The sequence below is a fragment of the Strigops habroptila genome, chromosome 8 (assembly GCF_004027225.2).
Source record: "Strigops habroptila isolate Jane chromosome 8, bStrHab1.2.pri, whole genome shotgun sequence".
Lineage (NCBI taxonomy): Eukaryota > Metazoa > Chordata > Aves > Psittaciformes > Psittacidae > Strigops > Strigops habroptila.
In genome coordinates this window covers 52293985-52321368 of record NC_044284.2, presented here as the reverse complement: position 1 = coordinate 52321368, position 27384 = coordinate 52293985, and the positions used below count along the sequence as shown (strand labels likewise).

Sequence of the window (27384 nt, the reverse complement as noted above, 5' to 3'; positions counted from 1 at the left end):
TTATTCTTTTTAGAGGAGATGATATCATCTTCAGAACATGTAAGTAAGTTAAGTGAATGTATAAGTCCATATGAGCTTGTGTGTCATCCTTCAAAGCTTTATTTTAGTAGCCGTGTCTATGACTATACCTAAAATATTTGAGGCACAAAGCATATTTTAGTGATACACTTACCAACTAGAAATGTTCTTACCATCTTTGAACATTACAGCTTCACCTAAAATGTCATATACTTTGGCCCTTTTTGTCATCTTGCAGCTTTCCTTTACCGTGGCGTATGCTGAGTAATAGAATAAATGAAGAAAGTTCTCAAAGAGAAAATCTGCCAGGTAGCAGAGGTTTCCCATGCATTAAAGACACTAACTAAATAGGTAGCGTTGAGCTGTACATTTCCAAATGTGGGAAAAGTGGCCTATCTGTAATTGTTGATGTCTGCATGCCCCCATCTTTCCATACATGCTGGCTTCCTGTGGATGTCAGTGGAAAGGAAACTGCTGATTGAGTCTGTGCAGGCCTCTATAAATTCCCTGCTCCTTCATGGCTTGAGGTTTGCTTAGGGCCTCAGGAAGAAGGCCAAACTCTTAAAAAATGCCAAGTTGGCTCTGAAAGTTGCATATCTGAAAAACAAAAAACCCCAAAGGATATGAGGTCTATGGAGGATACTACTGTTACATAACTAAATTACAGGTAACTATGGTACCTTACTGCCAAGTGTTTGTCTTTAATAGAAATCCACAGTAATTTCAAGCACATAATAAATCAGAATTCCGTTGAGTATAGAAAATAGCTGGTTTCCAGTTCAATCGCAAATGGATCCAGTATGGCAGTATCACAGGGACTGCTGTCATTAGAAGTACCAGAACCTCTCTCGTTTGATCATGAGACTCTCTGTCATTTTGATTAATGAATTGATGCCATAGTCATAATTATATGGTTTTGCATATGAGGTGGGCGGCTCTACCATTAAATCACAGAGGCAGCTAAGTGTAGTGCTATTTTTATGGAGAGTCCCAAATCAGCTTGTGTGCACTGGTATATAGTATTATTCGCTTGTAAGCCTTAAATTGAGCTCAGAGTCATTATCTTAAGCATTCCACAGAATTCCACAAGCATCATAAAGGTGATATATTATTTTTTAAAGAGGGATAAACTAACTTTTGGGGTAACTTGTGAATTTCTGGAAAACAGTGTCATCCCTAGTCACTCTCAGTGAAAACAGCTTAGTCACCATTGAGTGAAAAACCTCAGTCCGAGGGTTTACCCCCTTCAGCTGCTCTATGGTTAATGCACACTGATGCACTGGAGTCAAATTTGTCATTACTCCTCTCCAGCAGGAATTAAGACTACAGACCATGGAGCTTTGTTTCAAAGCATAAAATAATTCATATTATGTAGATCTGCACAGACACTGAGCTGATAAAGTATTTCTTATTATTATCATGGTAAGCCTTAAGATTAGAGGGGTATGAAATCAGGCATACACAGGTAGTGAGATAAAGAAGTACTGTAGCTGCTGAGTTTTGTTAAAAGAAGTTTTGCTTATAAGTTAGTGAAGAATTTCTATGTATTTTGACCCTCTTTCATTACTTTGATTAAATGTGATAGGTTTTTGTTCAAATGCTGGTGATTCTTACGTGTGTTGATGGATCCATTTGCCACAGGCGGATAAATTATATGTGGTTTTGCTTTAAACTGCCCACAGTGGACGACAGCTCTTTACAAACATCTCTTTTCCCAAGTGTCTCTAAAATAACTGAGGCTTTGTCTAATCACCAACTTCAGAAAACGTCTTGGATTTTAAAGTCAGTGTATGGGTCCAAATGAGCATAATAAAGTGCCTTGACAGATCTAATTCATTTTTCGTTGCATAGCGAATGTCCGACAAGTAAGCCAATTTTAACACCATCTAAGGTATTGTATATTGGAAACTTCTGGAATCGTGCTGTGTCATTTAAAGAATATACATTTAATGCTGACATGAGCAGCTCCACCAAACTAATGAACTATTAATGCCCTAGTCAAATGTGAGTGGTAAGTGAAGGCTAGTCCCAGCAGTGTTCATTGCAGTAACACCAACTTGAAGTAGTAGGCTGAGAAGACTGCAGTAGGACACATATGGAAAAGACAAAGCTGTTTAGAGAAGAAAGAAAGATTGGGTAAATAATTTCTGAAAATCAAGAGAGTGGAAACAAACAAATACAAAAATTGCTCTGCAATCTGAGTTTATTTATCAAGAGCTATGATTATACATGGCACTGCCTTGGTAATTCCCTTGCCACTTACATCACCTCTAGCTTCTCTGGGTTCAGTCTTGCCTGTCTTTTTGTTTATTTGTTTGTTTTGCCCCATCTCAGCTGCAGAAGTGATCAGCAGCTTCGGTTCACTATGTCAATATAGAAAAACAGAACAAAACCAAAAAACAGATTAAAAACATTTATTTCCTTATGGTTTTCATGTAATGTGATTTGAGGATCCTGTGACACAGTTCCTGAGCCTTCAAGATCTACAAATCACATCTCCAAGCCAGAAAAAGGTTTTGAATAGCCTCACCACATTTGATACCAGCTTCCGAGATGGAGAAATAGATTCTTTCTGGGCAGATGGGAACACCACAAGGTGCTTAGAACAAAACTAGATTCCTATTGTTAGGCTGTGGTTGGCTCATAATTGGAGAAACAGAGGTTGTGACCTAGATGATGATGACCTTTCCCAGCTGAATGGATCAAGGAACTGGGGTTAGCTTGGACAGTGCCATTGCATACTGTGTGCAAATGATGATCCATTCTCCAGCAATGGCTCGTGCATTTGATACTCTGGAGGACCAGTAGCAGCGTTTTTTGTTTTCCCTGATGTGTAGGGTCTCTGTTACATTATAACGTCTTCTGTGAAGTGATTTGAGTAGATATGAATCCCCCCTTAGAAGAGATTACAGGGGATTAAAGAAGTTAGTAACACGGGCAAAATAATTGGTAGGCCTTTCTTAATGTGTTTCCCACTGTGTGGCTAATTCTTCCATCAATGAGACAATAAAATAGCGAAGATTACATATGTGCTGAATGATGGACATACTTGACCAAGCTGGGAGGGATGTAATTTATACAACAGCCCAAGTGCTGAGAGATGCTGACTGCCCAGGTGACAGGCTGCAGCGGGGAAAGGGTTCTTGTTTCTCCCTGGATGACTCCCCAGAGCTCAGTGACAAATGACTGCACTGAGTTACATAGCTGGAGAAAATCTACTAATCGAGCTGAAATTATCGGTCACTTGAAAACTCTGTATATCTCAGTGCTCCTGCAGTAGCTGTACGTGTCCTCAGTCTCTAGAGTAGCTTGGGTCTGCCCCTTTTCTTTGTTCTGTTTGCATTAAAGGTGGTGCAATACAACAGAGCCACTGGATTGAGTGTCGTTGGTGCAGGAGTTCCCTCATTATAGCTTGCTTGCAATCTGTAACACTGGCAGACTGACTGAAGTAGGGAGATCATGCCATTTGCAAATGAAAAGTGATGTCTCTTGATAGATTTACTCCCCCAGTGAGCAACATTGGCAAACTGGTAACAACAGACAAGAAGGCTGAGGTACTCAACAACTTTCACCTCAGTCTTCACTGTCAGTCTCTCTTCCCACACCTCTCGAGTGGATGAACTGCAAGACAGGGACTAGGGAAGCAGAGTCCCTCCCCACTGTGAAAGAAGATCAGGTTCGTGACCACCTACGGAACCTGAAAATAAGTCTATGGGACCTTGTAAGATGCATCCCAGAGTCCTGAGGGCAAAGGATAATGGTTTTGAACTAAAGGAGGGTAGATTTAGACTGGATAGAAGAAATTCTTTACAATAAGGGTGGTGAAAAACTGGACCAGGTTGCCCAGAGAGGTGGTAGATGCCCCATCCCTGGAACCATTCAAGGTCAGGTTGGACAGGGCTCTGAGCAACCTGATGTAGTTGAAGATGTCTCTGCTCATTGCAGGGGGTTAGACTAGATGACCTTTAAAGGTTGCTTCCAACCCAAACTATTCTATGAGTCTAACTCTACCTTGATCTCTTCATAGAACAGAAATAACTGTTCTTGGGTCTTGCAGACAGTCTCACAATGAATTATGCTGACTTGAGCATGGTAACTGTTTCATTTGGTATACTCAGGCACATTTGGCTTCCTGGAAATGAGACCTAGATATGGATGGATGAATTTAGTTACAGGTTCCTGTTTTCACTTTTGTTTTAGAAATTGGTGGTTGGTTTGTTTTTTGTTGTGGTTTGGGTTTTTTTTCCCAAACATTGGCTTTATTTTACCAGTCTTGTAGTTTTACTTGGTTTGCTAGCTTCTGGTGGCAGGAACATCTAATTGCTCAGATCATACAGGACCTTGTGCTGGAGTGCTCTGAGCATTACAAGTAATATTAACAGGAAAAGCATGTTGAATCCTTTATTCCATCCCTGCAGATAACGATTTCAAAATCTCTTGTTTGTTAGTAAAACTATCCCAGTGTATACACTTACTGAAAGGAGCTTGGCCATTTTGTCATGTGCACAGTATATCTTTCTTACTTGGTTGTGGAAAAGAACGTTTCCCTGGGAAAGATTCAAGAGATGGAACTATAGTAGAGGAAAGATTTTTGGGTTACTTAGAGGTCATTGAAGAGGCAAGCATGAAAAGCTCAGATAAATATTGAGTCCACAGTAAGCCATGCTTTGAAATGGTCTTGTTGACATGCTGGTAGTCAGTACCATAGGGGCTCTGTGGCAGATTTAGTCCTTGAAATGAAATATTTTGCTGCTTTTGTTCCTTCAAGGAAATACAGGAAAGCATTCTGTTTCAAATGATGTTTTAATGGAAATCATCAATAGGCTGCTGTGGTTATAAGAGGGGTGACAGCAAAATGCAAACAGCCCAAGATTTGCATCAAGATTTCACCTCCACAGCTGGGAAGTACCAGATCTACACAGAGTAACCGAGGGAGCTCAACCTGTCTCACCTGTAATTTTATCAGAAAAACTGCTCATTGGGAATGATTGGGTTTGGATGATGGAAAAGATAGATTAAATGTCTGGTCATATGCTTGGCACAGGCCAGAGAATTATAGTCAGCACCTGCTGAGTTGAACTCAGCAGCTATTGCTTTTAGAAGACAAAGATCTGCATTTGAAAGTTCAAGGTCTGTTGACCACCTCGTGAAGCTGTTCCAATGTTCATTTTAATCTCCCTATTTCCATTTGTAATGCATAGAGACGCCTCTCTGTTCCTGAGTGTTTTACACTCTGCGGTCAAGGATGCTCTGTGTGGCACAGGGGCTTGCCAGCACAGGTGTAGTTTGTGGGATGTAGAATCACAAGCTCTGACAGGCAGATACTGCCTGCCTCTGGTATTTACATTGCTGACATTTAACAGTTCTCTGGCTGCAAGGTTCCCCCTTGCAGGTACAACAGTGTCTTCATCCTGGTGTCCATCATGTGGATATACTTTGATGCGATGTCTCAAGAGATTACTCACTGTTGAACTCCCCAGGCTGTATCCCAAACTGGGAATAGCAGTGGGAGAAGCAGAGGGGGTCCTTCTAGAAAGGAGTTTGCAGCAGACAATTGCCAGATAGCCTGATGCAGTGGGCAGTCTCAGATTAGGATCTAAGGCTGGGACTGCAGATGTGACAGAGGTTATCGAGTGTGTGTGTGTGTGTGCAGGAGCAGGAACTATTGAGTGATAACCTTGTCTCCTTATTGTGTCTGTAAAGCTTACAGCATGTTGTTGAAAATCCATAAAAACATACTACCCAGAAAGAACTGCTGAAATTCCCCATATGACACACTGCTGTGGTTACCTTTTGGAAAGGGAAGGAGTCAAAAAGACAAGCAGATGTTTCAGGTCAGCTGCACATGATGGCGGAGCGTTGCAGTATCACGGAACTTGGAATGCAAGGGAGGTGACACCAAGCACTGTGGGTTACAAAAGCTGTAGGGACGTGATTTGACTGTTGAGGTCAGAGGGAAAGTAAGACAAGTCCCATGGGGAGATGTGGTAAACCCTGGGGAGTTCTGACTCCCTAGGCAGAAAGAACAGGCTGGATTAAAAATTTGTGAAGGAAGGACTGGCACCAAAAATGTTATGTCAGCCAAAACTAGCATCTTCTGTGTTCAATTATATGAAGACAAGTGAGTTATGTGTTGGGTTTGTTAAAGGTGGTCTGGCTACCTGTGTGAAAGTAGATGGCACAAATGCTGTAACGTTCCTCAGTGAGGGGACTAGAGAGAGACCACGTGTGACTGGTTAAAGGCTACTCTCTCTTACCACATGTCTCCAATTTATTGCTACTTTCTATGAGAAAATGTACAAAGGAAGAAAACAACAAGCAAGCCGAGTTGGATTGACTACTAACTGCAGATTGATTGTGAAGTTTATTGGTTGTTTCCTCAATAGTGCCAAATCAGCACCTGATGTAGGAACAGTCAGCGATTTGAAGAAAGTTCTAATTAAAACCAGGGTGGAATTGAGCGTTTATAGGGGCTCAGTGCATAAGTGGTCTTTTGCCCCTTGGATAATGGCAGTACAAGGGAATAATCCTATTGCCAAGGCAACATTTGTTGAAATTGTAAAATATATTTTACAGTACATTCCCTCATGGGAAGGACTGAGATTAAGCTCTTTCCCGCGCCATAGCTTGCAAAGCTGGAAATAAATATTTGCTTATGCTGGGATTCCCAAACATTTTGTATCTTGAACCATTTTTTAAGATGGTTGTTGTCTTCTGGACACTTTGTCTCCCACCACCACCAGTTGCCCCCCTGACCTATGCTAGCCCTAGAAAGAAAAATGAGATTGGAATAGGTATCACAGAAAGCACATGAAAAGTAAGAACTTGATTCTGAAAAAGCACATGCTCAGCTTAAATATATGGATAAAGTGTATATATGGATAAAGTATATCATGGATATGGATAAACATGAATGTATGAAGAAAGCTAGGTATAGTCCTTGCCTGTAAAAAGGGCTCTTCTCTCGATGATGTAGCAATTACTTTCTGTCCTTTCTGCCACACCTCTCGGTTTTAAACTGTAAACATTTTTGGTCAGGAACCATAATTTTCATTCTACTATTTAATTCAATGCACATGCTGTATAAGATGCTGAAGAGACACTACCCCTGGCTGTCAGAGTTTGCTTTCAGGAAGATAAATGGAAGAAGAGAGGGCAGACTAGGAAACCGGTGAGCAGGAAAGGTTGAGCTACTTTTCAGTACTTTAAACTGAAGTAATATTCTACTGTATCTAATGTATTTAGGATATTTCTCATATAGTACCTGTTATCTTGTGAATGTCTGAACCATTATTACTAGCAGCTCCTCAAAAAAAAACAATGTTTTCTCCTGGCTAGCTTCCTGGAACATCAATCTGTCTTAAATAAATCACCTGTTCTTTAATCTCAGATGCAGATGTTTCCCTGATAGCACAGGGAGCTCTTCCCAATTTTCCTTTCCCTGATAGCACAGGGAGCTTTTCCCAATTTTCCAAGCATCTTGTACATCAAATGTTGAACTTAAACCACAGGTCAGCTCTGAAAAGTGGCATTTTAAAACATCTCCTCTTATTCTGCTGATCTGATTCTTCAGGTGGCCAGCGGTACATCTGACTTCAGAGCTATAAATAAGCTTCTGCCTCCTGCTAGCCACATGGGTCTAATCAGAGAGTATAGAGAATTTTCATGAGCAACTGATTGCTGTTGGATTTCGGTGGGAATATGAGTTTGTCTCTGGTGCTCTCGAAAATCTTCCCCAACCTGGGTATGGAAAAGGAAGAAATAATCACATTGTGCCAGGATTGTGCCTGTAAGTTCCTAGGGGGACTATGGGGTTGAACCGGCATTTAGAAAATCCTTTTCCTTGTCAGCCTAGCAACATATGGTACAGAAGCTGATTTAACCAATACCGTCCTATGGAGGGCTATAGGTCCCAACCCAGAATTGCCCTTGAAAAACCCCAAAGAACATGTCTTTCTGCTGGATGTGCCAGTTACCCTGCTCAGCCTGACAGTGCCAGCTAGCGAGAAAGTAAAGCAAACCCAGAGATGGGAGCAAATATATCAATTTTCTGCTTTGTTACCTTCACATAGACATCGATAGCTTTTCCCAGTCGTCAGCTGAGTGTAAAATTGTGCAGGACGTGGCCCTCCCACTCTGCAAAAGAGAATCCAGAGGGAGGTCAGTTTCCCTGCGTGTGGGGTTTCCTGGTGTCAAACTCCTTGCAGCATGCTTTTGCTGAAGTGTGCAAACTCAGGCTTGCAGCTACATAAAAGGCCACCAATTTGTTTGTTCCAAGATCAGCTGGATTTAACTGAAGTTTCAGAGGTGAGGCACAACCTTCCAGGCGACCTCCCCCAGCAGCCTAAGTTTCACTTAATAAAACACATTAAGGTAGGTTTGAGGCAATCCTTTAAGGTCAGTTGAACTTTCACTGGGAAATACGAGTGCTGGCAAGTATATGCAATATGTAATGCAAAATGTTTAGGGTGTGGGGCAGAAGCGTAAAGGAGCCATACCACAGTGATGAGCTTGGCTAGAAAAGAGACATGAAACAAGTTCCTTAGTGAAAACACCATCAGAGAGGGGTGAAGAATTTAGGGGGGTTGGTAGAATGATTTTGTTACCCCCAAGGGGAAAAACAGGAGATCAAAGCCCAAATTCACTTAAGAATGCTTGCTTTGAAATGTATCTATAAATTATAGCACATACTGCTGGCACCTATTCTAGTCTTTGGTATTTACTTGAGTGTGTATCGTGAGATTCAGTGCCTGAATTCACTTGTTAGTGCGAAAAAGCGTGTTGGTATAAAAATGCATTGGTGTATAAAGCGTGTTGGTGAAGGCAACATTTCGGGTTCTCAAGTTTGCTGGTAGTGTTTTTGTCTCTTCCCTGTTTTCCCATAGTCTTTGTGCCTCACTCCTGTGATCATGTGTCCCAGCCACCAGCTCACTAGCTAATGGGGGATTCCTTGAGGGGTTGCTCGTAGGTTTTAGAGCTCTACCCTTCTCCTTGCCACCTCTCAATGTAACGAAGGTGCCTGTTGTAGCTGTTATCTTCTTGGTCAGGGCAGAATGGGATGTTGCTCCCAGGGGAATCCACAGCTGTTACCCCTCAGTCAGCAAAGTAGCTGCTAAGGCATGTTACCCTTTGCTTTTAACTCCTGAATCAGTCTCTCTGTTCCGTAGCTCATCTGGAGGAGCAAGAGACCCAACTTCTTGGCATGGCAGAGCAGTACCGACAGGCTGTCCTAAGCTCTGTGCTCCAGGCTCTTTCTTCCTCGTGAGTGTATAGTTTTAAGCATTGCATTTTAGACACCTCATTTGCTTTGCTGCCCAACAAAGATTATGTCGGGGTTTTGGCACAATTGGATTAAACTAGCAGACCTGGATAACTTCCATTGGCATTTCAGGAGATTTGCTGTAAGGCAAACCTGTGACATTCATACCTTCCTAAGCTTGCACAACTAGGGCAAGAGCTGCAGTTGAGGTCTTGACCTCAGTTACTTAAGCCCCTTTCTCCCAGGAGCGTTCATCACTTTAATCACAGAGTCCTAAATAATCAGTGGGTAGCCTGTAATTAGGGGGTTGTGTCTTGGACTCCTGCAGCCTGCTCCCGGTGTGCTGAGCGCTGCGCATTTTGATTTCCCATTCCCGCAAAGGATGTTTGATCTCAGATTTACACTTTAGAAAATTAAGAAGGGTACAGCACCTCAGTCCCCTGGCAATCTTCCTGCTTTCAGTGGTAGGTGCCTCGCTTCTCCTAAGTATCGCAGCGCTGCGGCAATTGACATGCTTGATTTACGAGTTTGATTTATAGACCGATATGCAGGCTGAAAGTCAGCAGTTCCAGGGCTGCATAAATCAGCCTGTCTCTGGGACTAATACTTCCTTATTTATAATTTCGATAGGAGATGGAATTCTTTCTCAATTCTTTACATTTCTTTCAGATGTAGTCGACCACCCTGTCCTTTGGTTTAAAGCTATGTGACTTTGCCACAAATAGAGGGAGGGAAAAGTAAGCCGAGTCCAGGAATTGCTGTGCTATAAAAGCTCCATATTGTATGCTCTTGGACTTTGCTTTCTCCCAGCTTCCTTCAAGCCCACACAAGAGATGGACTTGAGGTTTTTTGGCTTTCTTCCCCTCCCCCCTCCCTCCATACATAGGCTGACCTTTTAGAAAAATAAATAAAAGATAAAGAAGGACCTGGAATGTTGCAGAATGTGTGTACATTTTGCTCTCTGTTGTTTTCTGCTGGGATTAGTTGTTTACAATGGGGGAGAGAGGGAGGGCAGAGGAAGGGAGGTCTGTGGCCTTAACTGAAATTAGTGGCATTTCAGAGTGATCTTGTTAGGTGGTCTGCAGTTTAAAGACCTAAATCCTTGTAATCCCCCCATGCCTCCTTGGCCACTACTCCTTTTGCTCTTGTTCTCTCACTTCCAAAGAAAAACCCACCCCAAAGTCAGCCCCTCTGTAAGACACACGCACGTACGTGTGCACAGACACAGACGTACACGCACATGCTTCCATTCGCACGTTGTACCTGTATTACAAATTAATGTCTTAGCTACATCTGTTCCCGCTACAGGACTGGGCTTGTAAAATGCTCTCTCCAGAATGCAGACGCACACTGAATGTATTTTTATTTATTTTCTGAAAAACACCCAGCTGCCAGACTTTCAGTTTGTGATTACACTTAAAACAAATTCAAATTGAAATTTCGGCCATAAATCAAATGCCCCAAATTAGTTCCTCTTGTGGGTTTTGAACATGCTCTTTGGATTCTAAGGTCAGGAGATATCCGTTTTCACCGTGCTGAAAAGTTTAAAAATATACTACGTTTTCAGGGAGAGTGGGAGAAATATGGTTTGCATTATAAAGCAGTACATCAAATGTGCATGTATGCACACACACGATAATGTGGATGAAGCTGGATGCTGTCGGAGCACCTTTGAGGACTAATAGCACCTAATTGTTAAGCAAGGCAGGAACCATGGTGGCTGTTTAGCCAAGGAGAATGTAGCAGAGTGCCCCAAGATGTGATTCTTACCCTGTAAGAGAATAAAAGTTTATTCCTTACTCTTCAACTTAAAAAAATAGTAAAAATTAAATAAACACACAAAATACTTCTCTTGGCAGGCTTTATAACATACTTCTTGGGGAAAAAAAAAAAGGCATTTACAAGTGGTTTCAAAATGGCTGTGTTACATCTGTCAGCGGGTGAAGGGAACACCCACAAATTGTGTTTTTATCTCTTGAAGTTTTGTTCCACTTGAGCAATAAAAGCCGGATTCGCTGCTGGTTTGTGTGATTGGGGTAATCTGAGCATCAAGTATGGTTTTAGAACTCCTGCAGTTGGTTGGGTTTATAAGTTTTAAGAAACTCCCGGGGTGGTGGAGTTCTTGGGTTTTGTTTTACCCTGGCACTGGGGAAGGGTTGGTTTGCAAACACCTGGCACAGACAAGTTCATCTTGGTTCCCTGGCCTGTCCCTCCCAACAAATGGTTTGGCAGGAACCTCCCTTATCTTTGATGTTAATGTCATCAGCAGTTTCTTGGTTACAATGCTAGCTGAAAAACTATCCCCAAAAAGGCTCTGAACACACATCCAGTATTCTCCAGCCTGAACTCCAGACCAGCAGCTTAAATCTGCTCTCTGTTGGGGAATATCCTCCTGCATGAGGATAATGCTGAGAGGTGTAGTGCACTCACAGCTGCTCTCATGCTCAGAAGACGTGATAGATGGTGGGAACCTTAAAGTTTGCAGGGGAAGGCTCTCATGTGACTGGCTCAGGAGGAGGTCTTTTGGAGTGTGCGTTTTGGATGGGAGCCATTTCAGTGGGAAATGAGCAACCTCTCCCATTGCCCTCGCCAGTCCTGCTGAAAGCCAAGTCAGGATGGCAGCGGTGGGCAGCCGTTCCTGCCTAGAGGAAGACAAACAGAGTTGCTCTCAGTGATTGCTCTTGCGCAAGACGATGGCCTGAGCTGCTGCGCGGGCACATGAAGCCATTGGAAAGGAAGCAGATCGTGACAGTGTGAGAGCAAAGGCAGGCAGGGGTCTGCTGTGTATCTTTGCCGCTTTTTATCTTATTAACATGTTAGTAAAAACCTTGCCAAGGCAACCTGAGCTGGTTACTCGTGGAATAATTGCTCATGTTGCCTCCTTATAGGTCAGAGGAGGGGGAGTTTAAGTGAGTTAAGAGAATAATTGTTCAGAGGGGACAGTCTGTTCAAGGGGGGTCGTAACTGCTAACCACTGCAACTGAGGTCCGGTTTTATTGCTTTTACTCCTGCAGAATTAATGCTGGATTTGTGGGGCAGATGGTTTCTGCTCTGACTCACACAAGCAGCAGAATCGTAATACGTTTAATGGCACATTCTGTACACTAGATAATAATGATGTGTGAGCAGGAAAATAGTAGGAATTAATTTTAGGATCAGCAATCTGGAATGAGGAGTGATGTTTCTCTCTTCTCCTGAGGACCACAGCCAGCTAGCTCTCCTTTCAGTACAGAATGGAGGCTCAGGGCTTTGACCTGATACCAAAACGCCTCTATGCTGTTAGTTCAGACTCCAGGGTAGCAGTTCTGGCCATGGGGCAGCCTGATGGTGTGGTGCGGCTGTGTTTCACTAGTGCAATGAGTAATGGTGATGCCTGTGACCAAGATGGGGAATGGCTGCAGGTCATTGAACTGTGGCACCCACCATGCAGAAAGTCATGACTGAGATCAGCTGTCTGACTGAGGATAGCAAGACTGTTCACAGTTGTTGTAATATTAGCAGAAATACTGGGGAGAAGACATGAGATGCCATGGTTCACAGCAAGGTTAATATGGGGGAGCAGATGACCTGCATCTCTCTGGGGTTACAGATCTCTCTTACACCTTCTTCCCAATCAGCTGGTTTTGATGTGTGTTAGTATTTTTAGACACTTCTTAGCTTGGTGCCATCAAATTTTGTGTACTTCAATGACAATGTGTCCTCCTCCCTATCTTTGCACATGTGAAAATAAGGAAACAGATCATTTGCATCATAGCTATTTTTTTTTCTCTGTAGCTTTGGAAGAAATTTAATACCATTTAACAGTACTCATGGTGCTGAGCGAAGAGCACTTCAGGACACATCACTGACACTAGTAAAGATTCACAACTCCCATTTTGCTGCATGGAGGGGCTCAGACCAAACTCACTGAGCATTCCTCAACAGAGGAGTTACAAAGCCAGCATTTGGCCTCTGAATTTCTTTCGTATCTGGACAATCAGATTAGCAGATGTGAAAGCTGGTTATCACAGATTCAAATACATTTTGGAAGAAGGTGACTTTTGATAAAGTTCCATCCTGTGTAGCATTTCAGATTTTGTGGTGTCAAAGTGAGTGTGAAGATACCCAAGGCAGGTAGAGCAGGTCCAGTGTGAGGTTCATTGGTTTAGTGCAAAGTAATCATGTTTGGGTGCTTGAATGCAACATGAACAAAGGCAACCAGCTGAGGTATTGAACTGCCCCTTCTCCCAACCCTTCCTTAGTGCCTGGCAAGCTGGAACACAGGAAACTTCTCAGAAAAATTCATAGGGAAGGACTGGGCTGCAGCTTCTCTTTCTAACCGGGGAGCTGAGCAGAGAACCCACTGCTGTAGTTACCCAAACTGTCTGTGGAAAATACAAAACCAGATCCAGGTCCCACGTCCCAGGCCAGCGTCCTGTCTATGAAATCCTCTGGCAGTATTCATTCTGTTAAGGCAATGTAGAGGAAAGCTGTTCTAACAGGAAGGAAAACTGGAATCCCTTTTTTGCAAACCCATTCTAACAGCTGGCATTTAATTTTTTCCAGCAACTGGGTGTGAGGATCAGGAGAAGAATAGTGGAGTTCCCAAGAAAAGAGAGAACTGAACCTACTTACAGGATCATGTCACAGGCTCATTAGATATCCTGATAGATACCTTTGTTTTGTACCTGTCATTTTAAATTATTTTCTTGCTATACTTTGTGTTTGTTTTGTAGGTGCTGTCTTCAGGGCAGTGTCATTTGTCATAACGCCGTGATAGAGAAGGGTGCAGACATCAAAGACTGTTTGGTTGGAAGCGATCAGAGGCTGGAAACCAAAGGTAAGCAGCAGAGCTGTATTTACAGTGCCTTTGTATCATTTTCAGAAATTCTTCCTTGAGGTTTTTACTCCTGCTTCTTCATGAAGTGCCAGTAAGCAGTGGCAGCTCTACAGCGTGGTGTCCTATAATATTGGGATTTGTTTTTCATGGAAAGTACAGCTTCTTGGCATAAGAGTACTTCAGGGACTTGCTCCTCTGAAGTTGGCAGAAAAGCTCTGTTGTTGTTATGAAGAAAGATTGGGTGCTAAGACAATCTTTTCCCAGAGACCACAATTAGATCAGCCTGGAGTTGTCCTCAGCAGAAGGAGCCGTTATTTGGACTAGTAATCTTTGTCGGTCGAATTACTGATCACACAGACATCCTTCTCCACCAACCCACATTGCCAGCATGCTCCCGTTCACCTTGCTCCAAGCAAGAGCTTGACGTGGAATATCATACCAGGAGCTGCTGTGCTCAGTACTAAATACAAGGGCAGCTACGTTCAGATCTGCTTTACTGCTATGAAATGCTGTTTTGGGACTTCAGAGAGATTACAACTACATGGCCCTCATTTGGGCAAAGTTAAGCCATCCGTTGGAAGTGTGCGTGGGGAGGGCTCGGTGGTAACCGCCTGAGTGGAACTGTTGATTTCCTGCCCTAAGAGATAATGGGCAGGAAATGGCTGTCTCAGTGACTGCATCCCAAGCAGAGGGCTTTTAATGAATATTTATTGTTGGGGTTTGGCAGATCCTCACTTTAGGGTGTGGACTGAGGACAAAAGTGAGTTCCTTTGCAGGCTCCATGTGAAATTATTTACTCAGATCAAGATTTGTTTGCTTGCTTTGTCTTTATGGGTGGATTCCCAATTGTGTTGTGATACAGAGCAGGGTTTGCACTTAATGTAGTATAGAGTAGCCTATTGCCAGCTATGCATATGACAAATTTGCCTTTAAATTGAAACTAAAAGTAAAAAAGACTTGTGAAAACAAAGTATTGATCTTGCAGTTGCAAGTCTCGGATACTGTCAGAAACACCCAGTGAGTGTTCTGTGGACTGTGGTCTTGGTTCCTGTATACCAGAGTCTGTGCCTGCTCATGGCTTTGCCCATCACATGAGTCTGAATCAGTGGCCTTTGCGGTGTTCACGGCCCCCCTATCACTGAAGATTTGCACTGTTTATGATGCCTGAACATAGAATCATAGAATCATTTAGGTTGGAAAAGGCGTTTAAGATCAGTAAGTCCAACCATTAACCTACCACTGCCACACTACCAAGTCCCCCACTAAACCATGTCCCTAAGCGCCATGTCTGCATGAATCACTAGGAGAGCTGAATCAAGTCATGTTTGGTTGTTAACCTGCAGCATGAACTGTGAGGAGACAGAGTGTGGCTTTAGCTAATATTTTAGGAAATAGGAATATGTTTGATTTCTTTAGTAGCTTTTATCAAACAGAAATATCACCCTTTGACCTCGCTCACATCTGCTTCAGTAGTCTCTTCCAGGGTGCAGATCCTAGTCTGGTTGGTTTTAGTATGGAAATCATGCGTTCTTCGTGATTGTCCTTGTCTGAATATTTTTCAGGGTCTGTAGATGTATTTGCAGGGAGAGTAATGGAGCTGTAACCTGTGGTTCATTTGCCTATTCTTGTAGTCTACTGCCTGCTCACCTCTCCAAAGCCTAATGGGTCCCACTTTTTAATAAGTCCCCCTTCTTAATGAGGGCCCTCTAGTTAAACTGTTCAGAAACCTATGATTGACATTAGCAAAGACACATTCAGGTAGATCATGAATACACCATTATGCTGAGCAAGAAAAAATAATAAAGCCTCAGTTCATTTCCCTGCCTCAGTTTCCTAACCATTTTGGAATTTCTTTGGGCTGGGGGTCAGGTTCTCCTCGGTGGTCTGGGATCTGCCTGCAAAGTTCATGACTACTTCCTGAACTGTGGAGTCTTTCCAGCCCAGTGTGTCTCTTCTGACCTTGGCTGGTCCTGTAGTAAACTGGGCCCTCTCTTTTTCGCTGTGAAAGCATGCCATGACTTCCTTTCCCCTGCCCAAGACTTCCTGTATCTTGTGCCAAGCTTTTGGTGTGGCCCTGTAAAGTCTGTTTCCATATTCCTCCTTTCATCAAGACTTTGGCTGTGTTGTTCTGTTTGGTAAGTTTTCCTTCTTCAAACTCGAGCTTCCATGGCCAGGTTAGAGAAAAAAAAACCTCTTTCTTTTGGGTTGGAGCCACCTTTTGTTGCAAGCTGATCACACTTGAGCAGACGTAAGCAGTAGCAGCTGGCTGCTGACCCTAGTCTGGGAGTTACATGCTAGAAAATCTCCTCAGCAAAGCTGCATACACCTTCCCAGAAACATGAAAAAAGTAGAAATACAGCAGTCCCTTATTCCAGAGCATCAGCCAGGATTCATCAAAGGTAGAAATATCCCTGAATCATCCTACACAGCCCCAAGCAAATCCCACAGTTGACTTTGCTGCAGAACTGGCTGTGTGCTCCCTGCTCTGCTGTACGAGTCCTGGCCATGCTGCTCGGGGTACAGGAGCTCTTTGAGCCAGTGGTGCACTGACCTCCTTTCAGAAATGAACTCCAGTCCCATGCAAGGAGGATGGCAGGAGAACAGCTACCACAAATGATAGGCAAACGTAACTCAAACCAGCTCTCATCCTTTTCCTTCTGTGTAAGAGTATGGGCATATTTAGGGTGGTCCAAATGGTACAGCTGGGAGTAATGGGGTTGAATTAAACACAATTTAGGTTGGCTATCTGGAACGTTTTCCTAACGATGTGGTCTGGTAGGCTGTGGGATAATCTCCCTGGGGACATGGTGGGAGACCTCATCACTTAATAATGGGCTTGGCAAAGCTCTGGACACCTAACTAGAGGGAACACTCCAACACTGGTTACTGGGGTAGATCAGATGCAGCTTAGTATTTTCACCCTGAAAAGAAAGTTAGAGACACAGGAGGGGGCAGGTAACTGTCAGCAATGATGTCCCAGTCTCACATTAACTTAAGCCCCATCACAGCACTGGCCAGAGATGGTACTTTTAAGTGCCTCTGTTAAAGTCAAGGTATGGAGTTTTATTAAACTTCTGGATTTGCAAGCCATGTCTCCTGAGAGTCATACTATTCTCTTCCTACTGCTTTTATTACCATGCTTAGGAAGCATCCACTTTCCTTCCTCTTTGATACTTTAAGGAATTTGCCAGCAGAGAATTAACAGATGGGCTTTGTGAAGCTACCTCACACAGGTAGCAGTTTGAAAAACACTTTGGTACCTAAGAAAAAGGAGGTAATTATTAAAGGGGTAGGAAATGGCAGGCAGCAGTTCTGAAAGAACTTAATTGCACAGAGCATTCAATCACTGTTTCGAGGACAGTTATTAGAATCATGCTCCAGCCTTTTTGATGAACCTCTTTTAAAAGAGGAGCTCAAAAGCAGCATCCACTCATTGAAGTAGGACTAGGGGGAGGGAGTGCTGATGATGGGTCAGTCGAGGAGTCAGATGAGCCCTAGAGTCAGCAAGTACAGTTCCCAAAGGAGTCTCTAGGCCAGATTCAGCAGGGAGTACATTATACATCTGGTATAGGTTATCTGGGAAGAGGCATACACAGTAAAGGGCCTAACCTTTCTTCAAAGCAATACCAGGAACAGAGATGGTAAAGGCACACACACACACAGGCTAGAACTAGCAAAACTGACATAAAACTCACCATGTTCTCTCTCACCCTCATCTCTGTTGTTGTTGGGGCAGGGATGTTTTATGTGCATTGGGAATTATGGAGCCACTGTTGTTTAGGGACAGCTCGAGTCATTGCACATCCAAAAAGTGCATTACAGGAGTGTTGTTGCCACAAAGCGTATGTTCAGAAAGGGAAAAAATACCAGCATTCAGGATGCTGATGTAATCTTAGCTTGGTATCCTGGCACAAACTTAGTAGCAGCATTACCTCTGTGGTCAGGCTGTAGACTAGAACTTCAGGGTGCTTGTTCCTGTGCAGTTTTTATGCCACCATATATTTTTATTTTCCTTGGTGCTCTGACACAGTCAGCATCCAGAATGAGTAGTGCTTGCTGAATGCGGGGGTTTTCCATATTCCTCATTTTCCTGTCTTGTTTCAGTTTGTGTCTGAAACCTTAATTACCGTACACTATGCAAGAGACAAGATCCTTCCTTTCTATGGCTTTTCTGCAACATTTGTCATCTTAATGCTTCACAACTGTTAACAACTTCATGTTTCACCTCCTCAATTTGAACGTGGTTGGTTTTTTCTCTATTTTACAGAGACCTGAGAGACAGGGAGATTCCAATCATGTACCCATTCATCTGGACTGGCCAACTTAAGTGCTGAAGTTGCATGTTACATGTGGCGTTTCTTAGCTATTACAGACTTGACATTTTAGCCTTAGCATTTTCTTTGTGAATGTAGGGAGGGAAGGTTCAGTCCACTGAAAAAAGAAACAAGAAAAGTTTTATTATGCAGGATTGGCCCTTGCACGGACCATTAGCAGTGTCAGAAACTTGAACTCCACTGTGCTGCTTTCTGCTGCTTCAGCTGATGGGAACTGATAGCGATGGATCATCTTCATTAAGAGGAGCTGGATCTGCAGTGGGACAAGAGAAACTCTTTGCAGGAGATTTCACAGGCGCCCGTGGGCATCAGCAGCCCTCAAATCCCCTCCTGGTGCTGGGAGGAGAAGGCTGTAGTTACTATAGGCTTTACTGTTCCTGTTTCCAGCATCGGCCATTGAGCCCTAACTACACCTCGTATGTCCTACATGATCCTCACTTCACAGGTCCCTGCTATGTCATTGTCCCAGGACCAGAGTCATCCCATTCCTAGTCTTCTCTTTGGTTTTTCCTCTAGTCTTTCTCACATGGAGAGTCTTGGTTTTCCCTCTTACTTGGTTATTGCCAGACATCCACCTGACTCCTCCTCTGCTATTTCCAGTCCCCTTGCCTGACAGTCCCATGCTCCATTTCCCATCTGGCACTTTCCCCCTGACTGCTTTGGGTCAGACTGCATCCCTTTCCATCTGCCATCATGCCCAGGCAGGATCGTTCTGGGCATAGGAGGGAAGCGGTTCTGAGCACTGCACTGGTCCATAAAGCAGGGTTACAAGTGTGGGGGAAGCCCTGCCTTCCTCCCGCGCTTCCATGGTCGAGAGTGCTCACTGCAGACAGAGTCTCTGGAGCTTTTAGCTGCCCTCCTGAGAACACGTGCAAACTGAGATTTTTTTTTTTTTTTTTTTCCAGAGGCTTATCACATAGCCAAAACTCTGTGGTTTCTCACAAGAACAGAAAAAGGCACATATCCAGTAAGGACTGGCTCCCGTTTCCAATCATTTTCCAAGTCCTGTTCCAAGTCCTAGGACTTCTCAATGAAACAGAGAAAGATTGTTTTATTTTAATGAGGGCCAAAGAGCACATTTTTCTCTAATGTCATCCTCTGAAGGCAGGTACAGTTTATGAAACCTCTACATGTGAATGCGTGACTGCTTGTGAGGGTGCTTCTCCCCAGCCAAGATTTAGCAGGATAGGGACAGGAAGGAACTGAGGGACTTTCTGGTGCTCTGCATTCAAGTAGGGGTGAGCATCTGCTCTTGCAAGATGCTGAGTACCTCCTGGTGAAGTCTTCAGGAACTGAAAACACTTAGCACAACACAAGGTCGGGATCAGAAAGCATGCTGCAGCACAGATGGGAGTTAGGAAAGCTCATGAAGAACAGACACAGACTAAACAGTGCACACATGTATATTGTGCACTGTGGTGCAAGATGAGCTGGAGATGATGTAGGAATGGTGTAAATTTATAGCAAAACTGATTTGCTCCCTAAAGTAGTTTAACTACTGAGTGTCTGTGACAAAGGTATTGTTGGCAGTTAAAACAGGCATCTCTTAAATGGTTGTCATTTTTGTCTCAGTGACACTGCAGTGACTACATTTCTAACTGATCCTAACAAGCCTCTTTTCCAAGTTGTATAAAAATGGTTTATGAGTTCTGGCTTTAGCAGTGGCATAAAACTTCCCTAGAATATCCATCCAGCAACGCTTCAACCTCCCCTGTGCCGCTGGGGACTGTCACACTTGTGCACACTGTCATTCCTGGCCAGGGAAGTTCAGGCTTCCCGAGTGAGCGGGTTAAACGAGCTGCCACATTCGCAGCATGTCGATTGTGAAGCCTACCCATAAGGCAGCAGTTCGTAACCTTGTGGAAATATTTTTACATGCTCCACGCAGAGAAAATAACCACTTGTGCTCTGCTAGAGCCCAGCCACATGAAAGAGCCAGGAAGAACACCCCAAAGGACGCTGAGAAAGGAAAGGGACCTCTGCTTGCACCCAGCGCAGCAGGCAGCAGTGTCCAGGCAGATAACGGCATCTTTGCCATCTTGGCAGGAAGTGTGGACAGTCTTTCAGACTGACATTTCTGAGATCCCTGCTTGCATTTGCTGTGAGGTGGTGATAGCTCACAGGAGCACATTGATCAGTACAATCCAGTCCCTTTCTTAAACACTTTGCCAGGACTCTGCCCCAGTACTAGGACTTCAAGTGTGCCCCCCCTCCCTGAGAAGCTTACTATCTCAGGTACATCCCCAGCTCATGGTCTCCTTTATCCTTTACTAACCTTTCTCCTAAGTCCCTGACTGATCACTTTCCCATACACCTCTCTTATGCTCCGCCATCCATCTGCTGCAAGCTACAGTAAATTCATCTCTCTTCAGGCACTGAATTCAGTGTTGCCTCTACTTTACGCCCCCAAGACATATCTATTCCCTAGACGGGTTTCAGGGCAAAGGGGTTAATACTGGTTGAACTGTGAGAAAAGCCTCGGCTGAACTGGTGAGCACTGGCACTGTGCACAGGGTGGTTGCTGGGGTGAGGTCTCTGCCGCCTGCCTGTTCCATGGGCTGGAGACCCAGCTATGGGCTAGAGCTGATCTATGTGAAGCTACCACCACCCTATTCCCAATGCCCATGGGGTGAGCTGCTCATCCCACCCCTGGGAGCAGCAAGGGCACACAGCTCATGGGGAGCATCGCTCCAGAGACCCGCAGGCTTGGCTGACGTGGCACTTAGGAGAAACCTGTGAGGCACTGCTGGCCTTTGGGGCCACAGCGTGGTCACCCCTGATCTCCAGTGATCGCGTAAGTAAAGCGTAGCTGCGGAACGAGCAGGCCTTGACTGGAAAGCCCCACTGCTCTGTAAACACAAACAAATCAGCCCCCATCACCTGCTTCCCTTCTTTATCTCTACATGTAATTTAAAACACCCTCCAGCCTCCCAGAGTCAAGCTTCAGCTGCTTCCCATCCCCTTAAGCCCCTTTAGTTCCTTTCCCCCCCCTCCCAACCTGGCTGCTTTTCCAGGGCCAACCATCACTGCAGAGACAAGTTGCTCTTCTCTCCCACTCTCTGATCCTTTCTGTCCTGGGTGAATGTGGTAGGAACCACCCACAGCGTGTTTTCGTGCATGCGTTTCTGCAGCCTCCCCTCCCCCCGCCTCGTTTTTTAAGTTAAACTATCTCTTGCTTTAAAGAGAGCAAATACACAGCAGTGGCTTTCATCACTGCTGTATAATAGAGCAGTAATTCTGTGCCAGGGACTGTTTTCTATTTTATTTTAAAGGGTTTATAAAACAGTGTATGTAATTGAGTGAGTAAACTGAACGTTTTCTGGAGCCCCTGAGGGCTGGAACTTCGTGGTGGTCCTGGGCCTAGGCCCTAACCCTTTTTTTTTCCCCCTCTCTCCCTTTTCCCCCCCCCTCCCTTTCCCCTCCTTCCCCTCCTCCTTTACAACCCAGCGTTGCCACCAGCAGCAGCAGCAGCAATCTGTCTGGGGCTAATTGAGCAAACAACAAGGAGATGCTTTCACATGGCTTTTAAAGGAATGCTCCGGCATCCCCTTTCTGTGAGCAGCTTGGCAGGAACCTGCCAGGAAGGCTGGGGAGCGGGGGTCCCCGGGTGCTGGTGGGGTTTGTGCTGGCCTGTGTGCAGTCATTTCCGCCCCTCTGTTTATTTGCATTACAATTTGTTTTTAGCCAAGCACCAAAAGCTGCACGCTGCTCCCCAGCTCGCCTTGTGCGTATGTTTTTAAGGGGCTAGTGTACAGTATGTGTAAACAAATGTCTTCCAAAGCAGGAACGCATATATAACGAGTGACAGGTTTTTGATTTAGACTCAGTAAAGTCTCTGTGGATTCTGGGTTCAAGCGCCCAGGCTGGCTTCAGGCTGGGCTGCATCAGCAAGTTGAAGCAAAGTGCTAATCAGGAAGGTTGAATGTGTTGATCAGCTCTGGATTTGCTTAGCACCAGATGCTCCCAATCTGAGAAGATCTAGTTGAACATGATTTAAGGTTGCAGAGTCCAACTCTAAGGCTTTCTGAAAGTCCTTTCTCTAATCCCGCTTCTTTCTCTGTGGGCTGAATGCATCTGTAACCCTGCCAGTGTCAGATAAAAGGCAGCCTGGTAAGAAATCCCTAATGGGGAGCTGGGGAAGGAGAAGGGAGCTGAACAGCTAAGCATGTGAGGTACTTCTCCCTCCTCCCCCAGAGTTTCAGGCAGAGTTTCTGCATGAACTGAGCTTGCTGGTACCAGCCAGAGCCACTGGCAACTGGCAGCCACCGCTGATAATGAAACGCTATCCGCAGCTCAGCTCTCTGGCACACACGGTGGAGTCTGAATTCCCTTCCCTCCACAAGGAGGGCTTTGGGAAGGGAAGAGGGAAGCAGGTTGAATCCTTATCTGCCTATCGCATCCCCTCGGGGTGCGGAATCGGGCTTTGTTTCTAGCAAAACCATTCCCCTTTATCACTTAAACACTTTCTCGAAGATTTGAGGCAGGCACATTCATGTGTTTTCTTTTAGCCTGTGCAAGGAGAAATGAGTTCGGTGATTTCATGCGAGTCTCTGAGGTAGCAGTGACATACCAGGCAGGCTGTGTGTGCCCACTTTGGGGAATCTGGGCAGCACAAGTCAAGGAGATGAAACAGGCAGAGGGTGGGAGATGAGGGAATGCATGCTTTGATTTCCCATGTGCCTTTGGCTACTTAAACTCAGTGCTGCCTCAGTTTCCCCATCTGTAAAATGGAAGTGCTCTTATTTGCCCACTCTCAAAAAGTCTTTTGGACTCATCAGGTGTAAAATGCAAGATACAAGTCAGCTACAAGCATGTCAGTGCAAAATACAAACAGATGATACCACCTCTGCAACAAAGTATGTGACAGGACCCATCCCAGCTCTGCATGTTTAGGGCAGTGCAAGATGCTGTCTGAAGCAAAGCAAGAAGTTCCTCATTAAAAAGTGTTGCTACAGATAACCTATATATAGACCCATAAATTGACATGGCTCTTTATAAGCCTAGATGAAGGCATGTTTAATCTGCAGAGGCATAACGTAATTACTCTCACTGGATGGTAGCCAGGGTCTTATTCACATCATAGAAATCAACATGATAGGTAGTCTGCTTGGAGGAGGTTCAGGAATGGAGTCACAGGAGTTGCTACAGGGCCTGTTTGAGATATATTGGGAAAGTTGTTGGGGGTGAGGAATGTTATAGCAAGAAGTGCTGCAGGTTGGATTTGAGGTACCTTGGCAAAGCTGTGTGGGGTCCAGGACGGGAGGAGAGAGGTGCTGAAGGCTGGACTTGGGGCTATTGGCAGAGCTGTGCTGGAGAGGTTGTGTGGTGCTACCTACATCACACTTGCACCTGGCACTTGTACAGTCAGTCCCTCTTTTTCCTGAGCACTGCATCCACCTCTGCTCATCCTGCCCAAACTGCTGGAGATGGGGCTCCGTGTTCCAACTTTGAGCTCCAGGATGTTAGCATGAGGCTCCAGGATTCACTATCAGTTGTCGCTAAATACCCTGAGCAAAGAACTAAATGACTCGATCTGATGCTAAACATGAGATAGAGCTCCTTGATCCCCTTATTCTTGCTTTCACGAAGGGTCTCTCTAAGAAGGTCATGTGGCTAACCCACTGTTGCCTGGGCTGAGGAGACAGCAGGACCCATATGTTTGTAGGGTTGGGGTTGTATTGGGAAATTATCTTGCCACAGTCCAATATTCCTTGGAGTTTGTAGGGCAGTTTTTGATCAGACCTTTTCTGGAGCACTGGTTTGCATGGTGCAAAGATAATGCCTTGAATTTTAAACCAAGAGAAGCATCGTGTTGGCCGGGCCAGCTTGGGGATTGCCAGGAATTTCTTCATTTAGCCAAAGGTGGCATGTTTGTTGTTTTGCAGCAGTCTTGCAAAATCCACTCCCCTGAGGGGAGGAGTTTTAGGTGGGTAAATAAAACACAACCAGTTCTTTCCATTATCCTCGGCTATCCACCCCCACTGCTTGTAAGGTGTGGGAGACAACACAGCCTCCATCAGTGTATCCCAGCACCTCACAGGCCGTCATGCTTTATCCCAGGCTCCAGAGCCAATTGTTATTCCTAATGTGCAGAAGGGGAGATGGAGAGCCTAAGGGCATGGGTCAAACCACCTGAGCTCTACCTGAATAGGTGTTGAGCTCCCAGAGAGCAATTTAGATTCATCACCTCCCCCTGTGTTACCCTGAGGACACCCACTTCGAGCGCACCAGCTTTGTGTCATGCTCTGAGGCCACATGCTTGGGGGGTTTTTTAGGCACTGGGCTTTCAGTTACGTGTTTTTATTATTTTGGCCTCAGATCCCTTATTTGCAGTCCTTCCCTGGCAAGCTGCTTTTGCATTTTAAAGGGAAGGCTCTTTCAGTACAGTGCATTAACAGTGCTGGGGCAGGGACTGGCACATGAATGTGTCCACTGGGGCCGTGCAGAGCTCCTGGGAACAGGCACAGGAGTGACCTTGTGGAAATGGCCCCTCCAACATACTTCCTCCACAAGGAATCTGAGGAGGGCTGTCCACTGTTCCCCTCAGAGGTGATAACTGTGCTCAGAGACCTTGCTTCACATGGATACTTTTGCAGAGGCTCCATCCAGAGGTTTATTTAGGAGGGAGAAGTCAGGTTTAAATTAAAAAATAAATAAAAGTTCTTATTTTTAAGCTGCCAGGTTGAGCTGGGATTGCTGAGAGGATCTCACCCTGCTTCCGTGATGGCCCTGGTGCTGAGCAGCCCCTCTCCTCCCCAACCTCCATGCAGTTTGAGGGCACAGAGCGCTCTTCAGGGCCGGGTGCATTACTGGTCTCTAATTTTATGTCACATCTCTGCATCGGATGTGGCTGGTTCTTTGCCTCAACCAAGGATTACACCTGTCAGCAGCAGCTGTGACTTCCGTCAGGGCTCTCTTGTTTGGCAGTGACACATACATGTGAAAACTCATTAGAGAAACCTCCTGATGTTTAGTCAGTTGTTTAGGCTCTTGCCATGTGTGTGGGATGCTGCCGGATTGACGCTGGAGCCCACAGAAAGGCGGCGAATCCGTGTTTGAGCTTCCCCAGAATCTGCTTTTCTCATTTGTTTTATAGTTGCAGATTTGAAAAATGCGAGGTCTGAAGCACTGTGGCAAAACTCAATTCCTCTTCTTTTCCTCCCTCTCTCTCTTTTCAGCCAAACATGTTAATGAAGTCATTGTGGGCACCGAACAGCTGATGGAGATATAACCCGAGTAGGTTTTAAAGATGATTTTATGGAAGCCAGCAGCAGAACCAGATGTTCGAGCATCGTAAGATCATCCATACACATCAGTACTGGCACGGTTTACCCTGTCATTGCTCCTTTCCTGTGCAGCTTTATATTTATATATCTTAATAAAGCAGTATTTGCAGAGCGGTGTGTCCGCCAGCCCTTCCCCCCTCATTGGGATGCACGCGGGTTTGTGCCGGGTAATATCGGTTCCTGCGCCCGCCGAACGCACTGTACTTTTCCAGCAGAAGGGACCACACAGGCTGTGCCCACTCCAAAGAATGACTTAGCCGCCCTCCCTGCGATGTAAACCACGTCCCTGTGGCCCTGCACCACCGTCCCCGAGCCTGGGAGAGACCGCTCGGGGTGCGGCTGGTGCATCTCATCAACGCAGCAGGCGGGCAGCGGGACGCAGCCGTAATGAAGGCTGCTCTTTGCAGCCCGGTGGCTTTGCCAGCCTCCTCCTCCTCCTCCTCCTCCTCTCTCTCGTGATGCTGCCCCATAGCACAGAAGGGTTTAAGCTGCACCTCTCCTCTGCTGTACTGCAGTTGAGGAGTTTGGCACCCATTTGCATCAGGGCTGAGTTTGGGCTGTAACTTTGAAATCCTGCCCAAGAGCAAGTATGTGAGAGGGATGGGTGGATAGGGGAGTGTGGAGGGGAAGTGGGGCTAAACCCTGGGTGCTGTGCCTTATTGTGATGGTTCATTCACTTGGCGGTCTGCTGTTCCTAATCCCAGGCAAGAGATTCCCTCGCCACATCTAGATGATCTGTGGATGACTCTACCTACGTCTGTGCGATGAGTCGAGCGTGCTAATGTGAAATGCATAGCCCTGTGGTCAGGGGTTGTGCCAGGATTGTAAAGCACCTGGATGGGATTGAAACACAAGCTGTTCTTTAACATTTATAAATTGGACACAAGTTCCTACCTAAAAGCTGTTTATTAGAATCTGGTAGGATTCAACGGGACATTTATCTGCCCCTGGCAGTTTGACATCCAGAGGTGCTTACAGCAGCTGGCTGGGATGGTATTTCATTAACTGAAGTGATAAATTTTAGATGTGTGCTTCGCGGGCACCAGTGTCCCCTGAGGAAAATTAACATTTCCTAGCTAATTTGACAGGAGAGGGATTATAATCCAGACATTCCCTGAGTTTCATAAACAAAATCCCTCCTCTAAGGGACCAGATTGGAACGGAAGGTGTGGGTAAGGATGAGCTTCGAGGCCTTTGACAAGCTGCAGAAAGAAGAAACGTGCTGCAGTTGAGCTCCAGCTTCGTGCTGGAGGTTTTATGCCTCGCGTATGTGCGCAAACATGTTTCTAAGGTACGAAGCCTTTTTCATCCAAGGATCGCAGAGGCTTTACAAAGGTTAATTAAAGAGAGTTCTTGTCTCCGTGTGCGGCAAGGAGCGAGGCATCCATTTTGGGTGTGTAGAAACAGAAGCTGAGGGGAGCATAATTACCTGGCTTTGCATTTAACCAGAAAGCTGTGGCAAAGCCCAGAGGTCTGCAGGGACTTTGACTTAAGCACAAAGCCTTCTCCTTCTCTGTTTTTAGGATACATTTTAGCTTCTGAAAAGTCCACATCCCTTTACTTAACAGCTACAGCTTTACCTCCTTGTGCCTTAATTATACGTTAAAGTCTCAGCCCTTTTGTTTAGCTAATTTAAGAAGAGGGTGGGGGGCTCTTTACTGTGTCGGT

General features: G+C 45.0%; 1 protein-coding gene across 4 annotated transcripts in view; it reads left to right on the top strand.

Annotated features, from left to right (window-relative positions):
* Nucleotides 1-25827, top strand: part of EIF2B3 (eukaryotic translation initiation factor 2B subunit gamma) — a 100102-nt gene extending 74275 nt beyond the window's left edge. For 2 of the 4 annotated variants that reach the window (XM_030494521.1, XM_030494522.2), the window contains 2 exons: nt 13993-14096; nt 25609-25827. In XM_030494521.1, the coding sequence (XP_030350381.1) occupies nt 13993-14096; nt 25609-25661 (157 nt within the window). In that variant the 3' untranslated portion in view covers nt 25662-25827. Of the gene's footprint in view, nt 1-13; nt 49-9185; nt 9280-13992; nt 14097-25608 lie in introns of those variants that run through there. The other 2 variants (XR_003992599.1, XM_030494525.1) reach the window with 2 other exon arrangements.
* Nucleotides 25828-27384: the final 1557 nt, after the last annotated feature.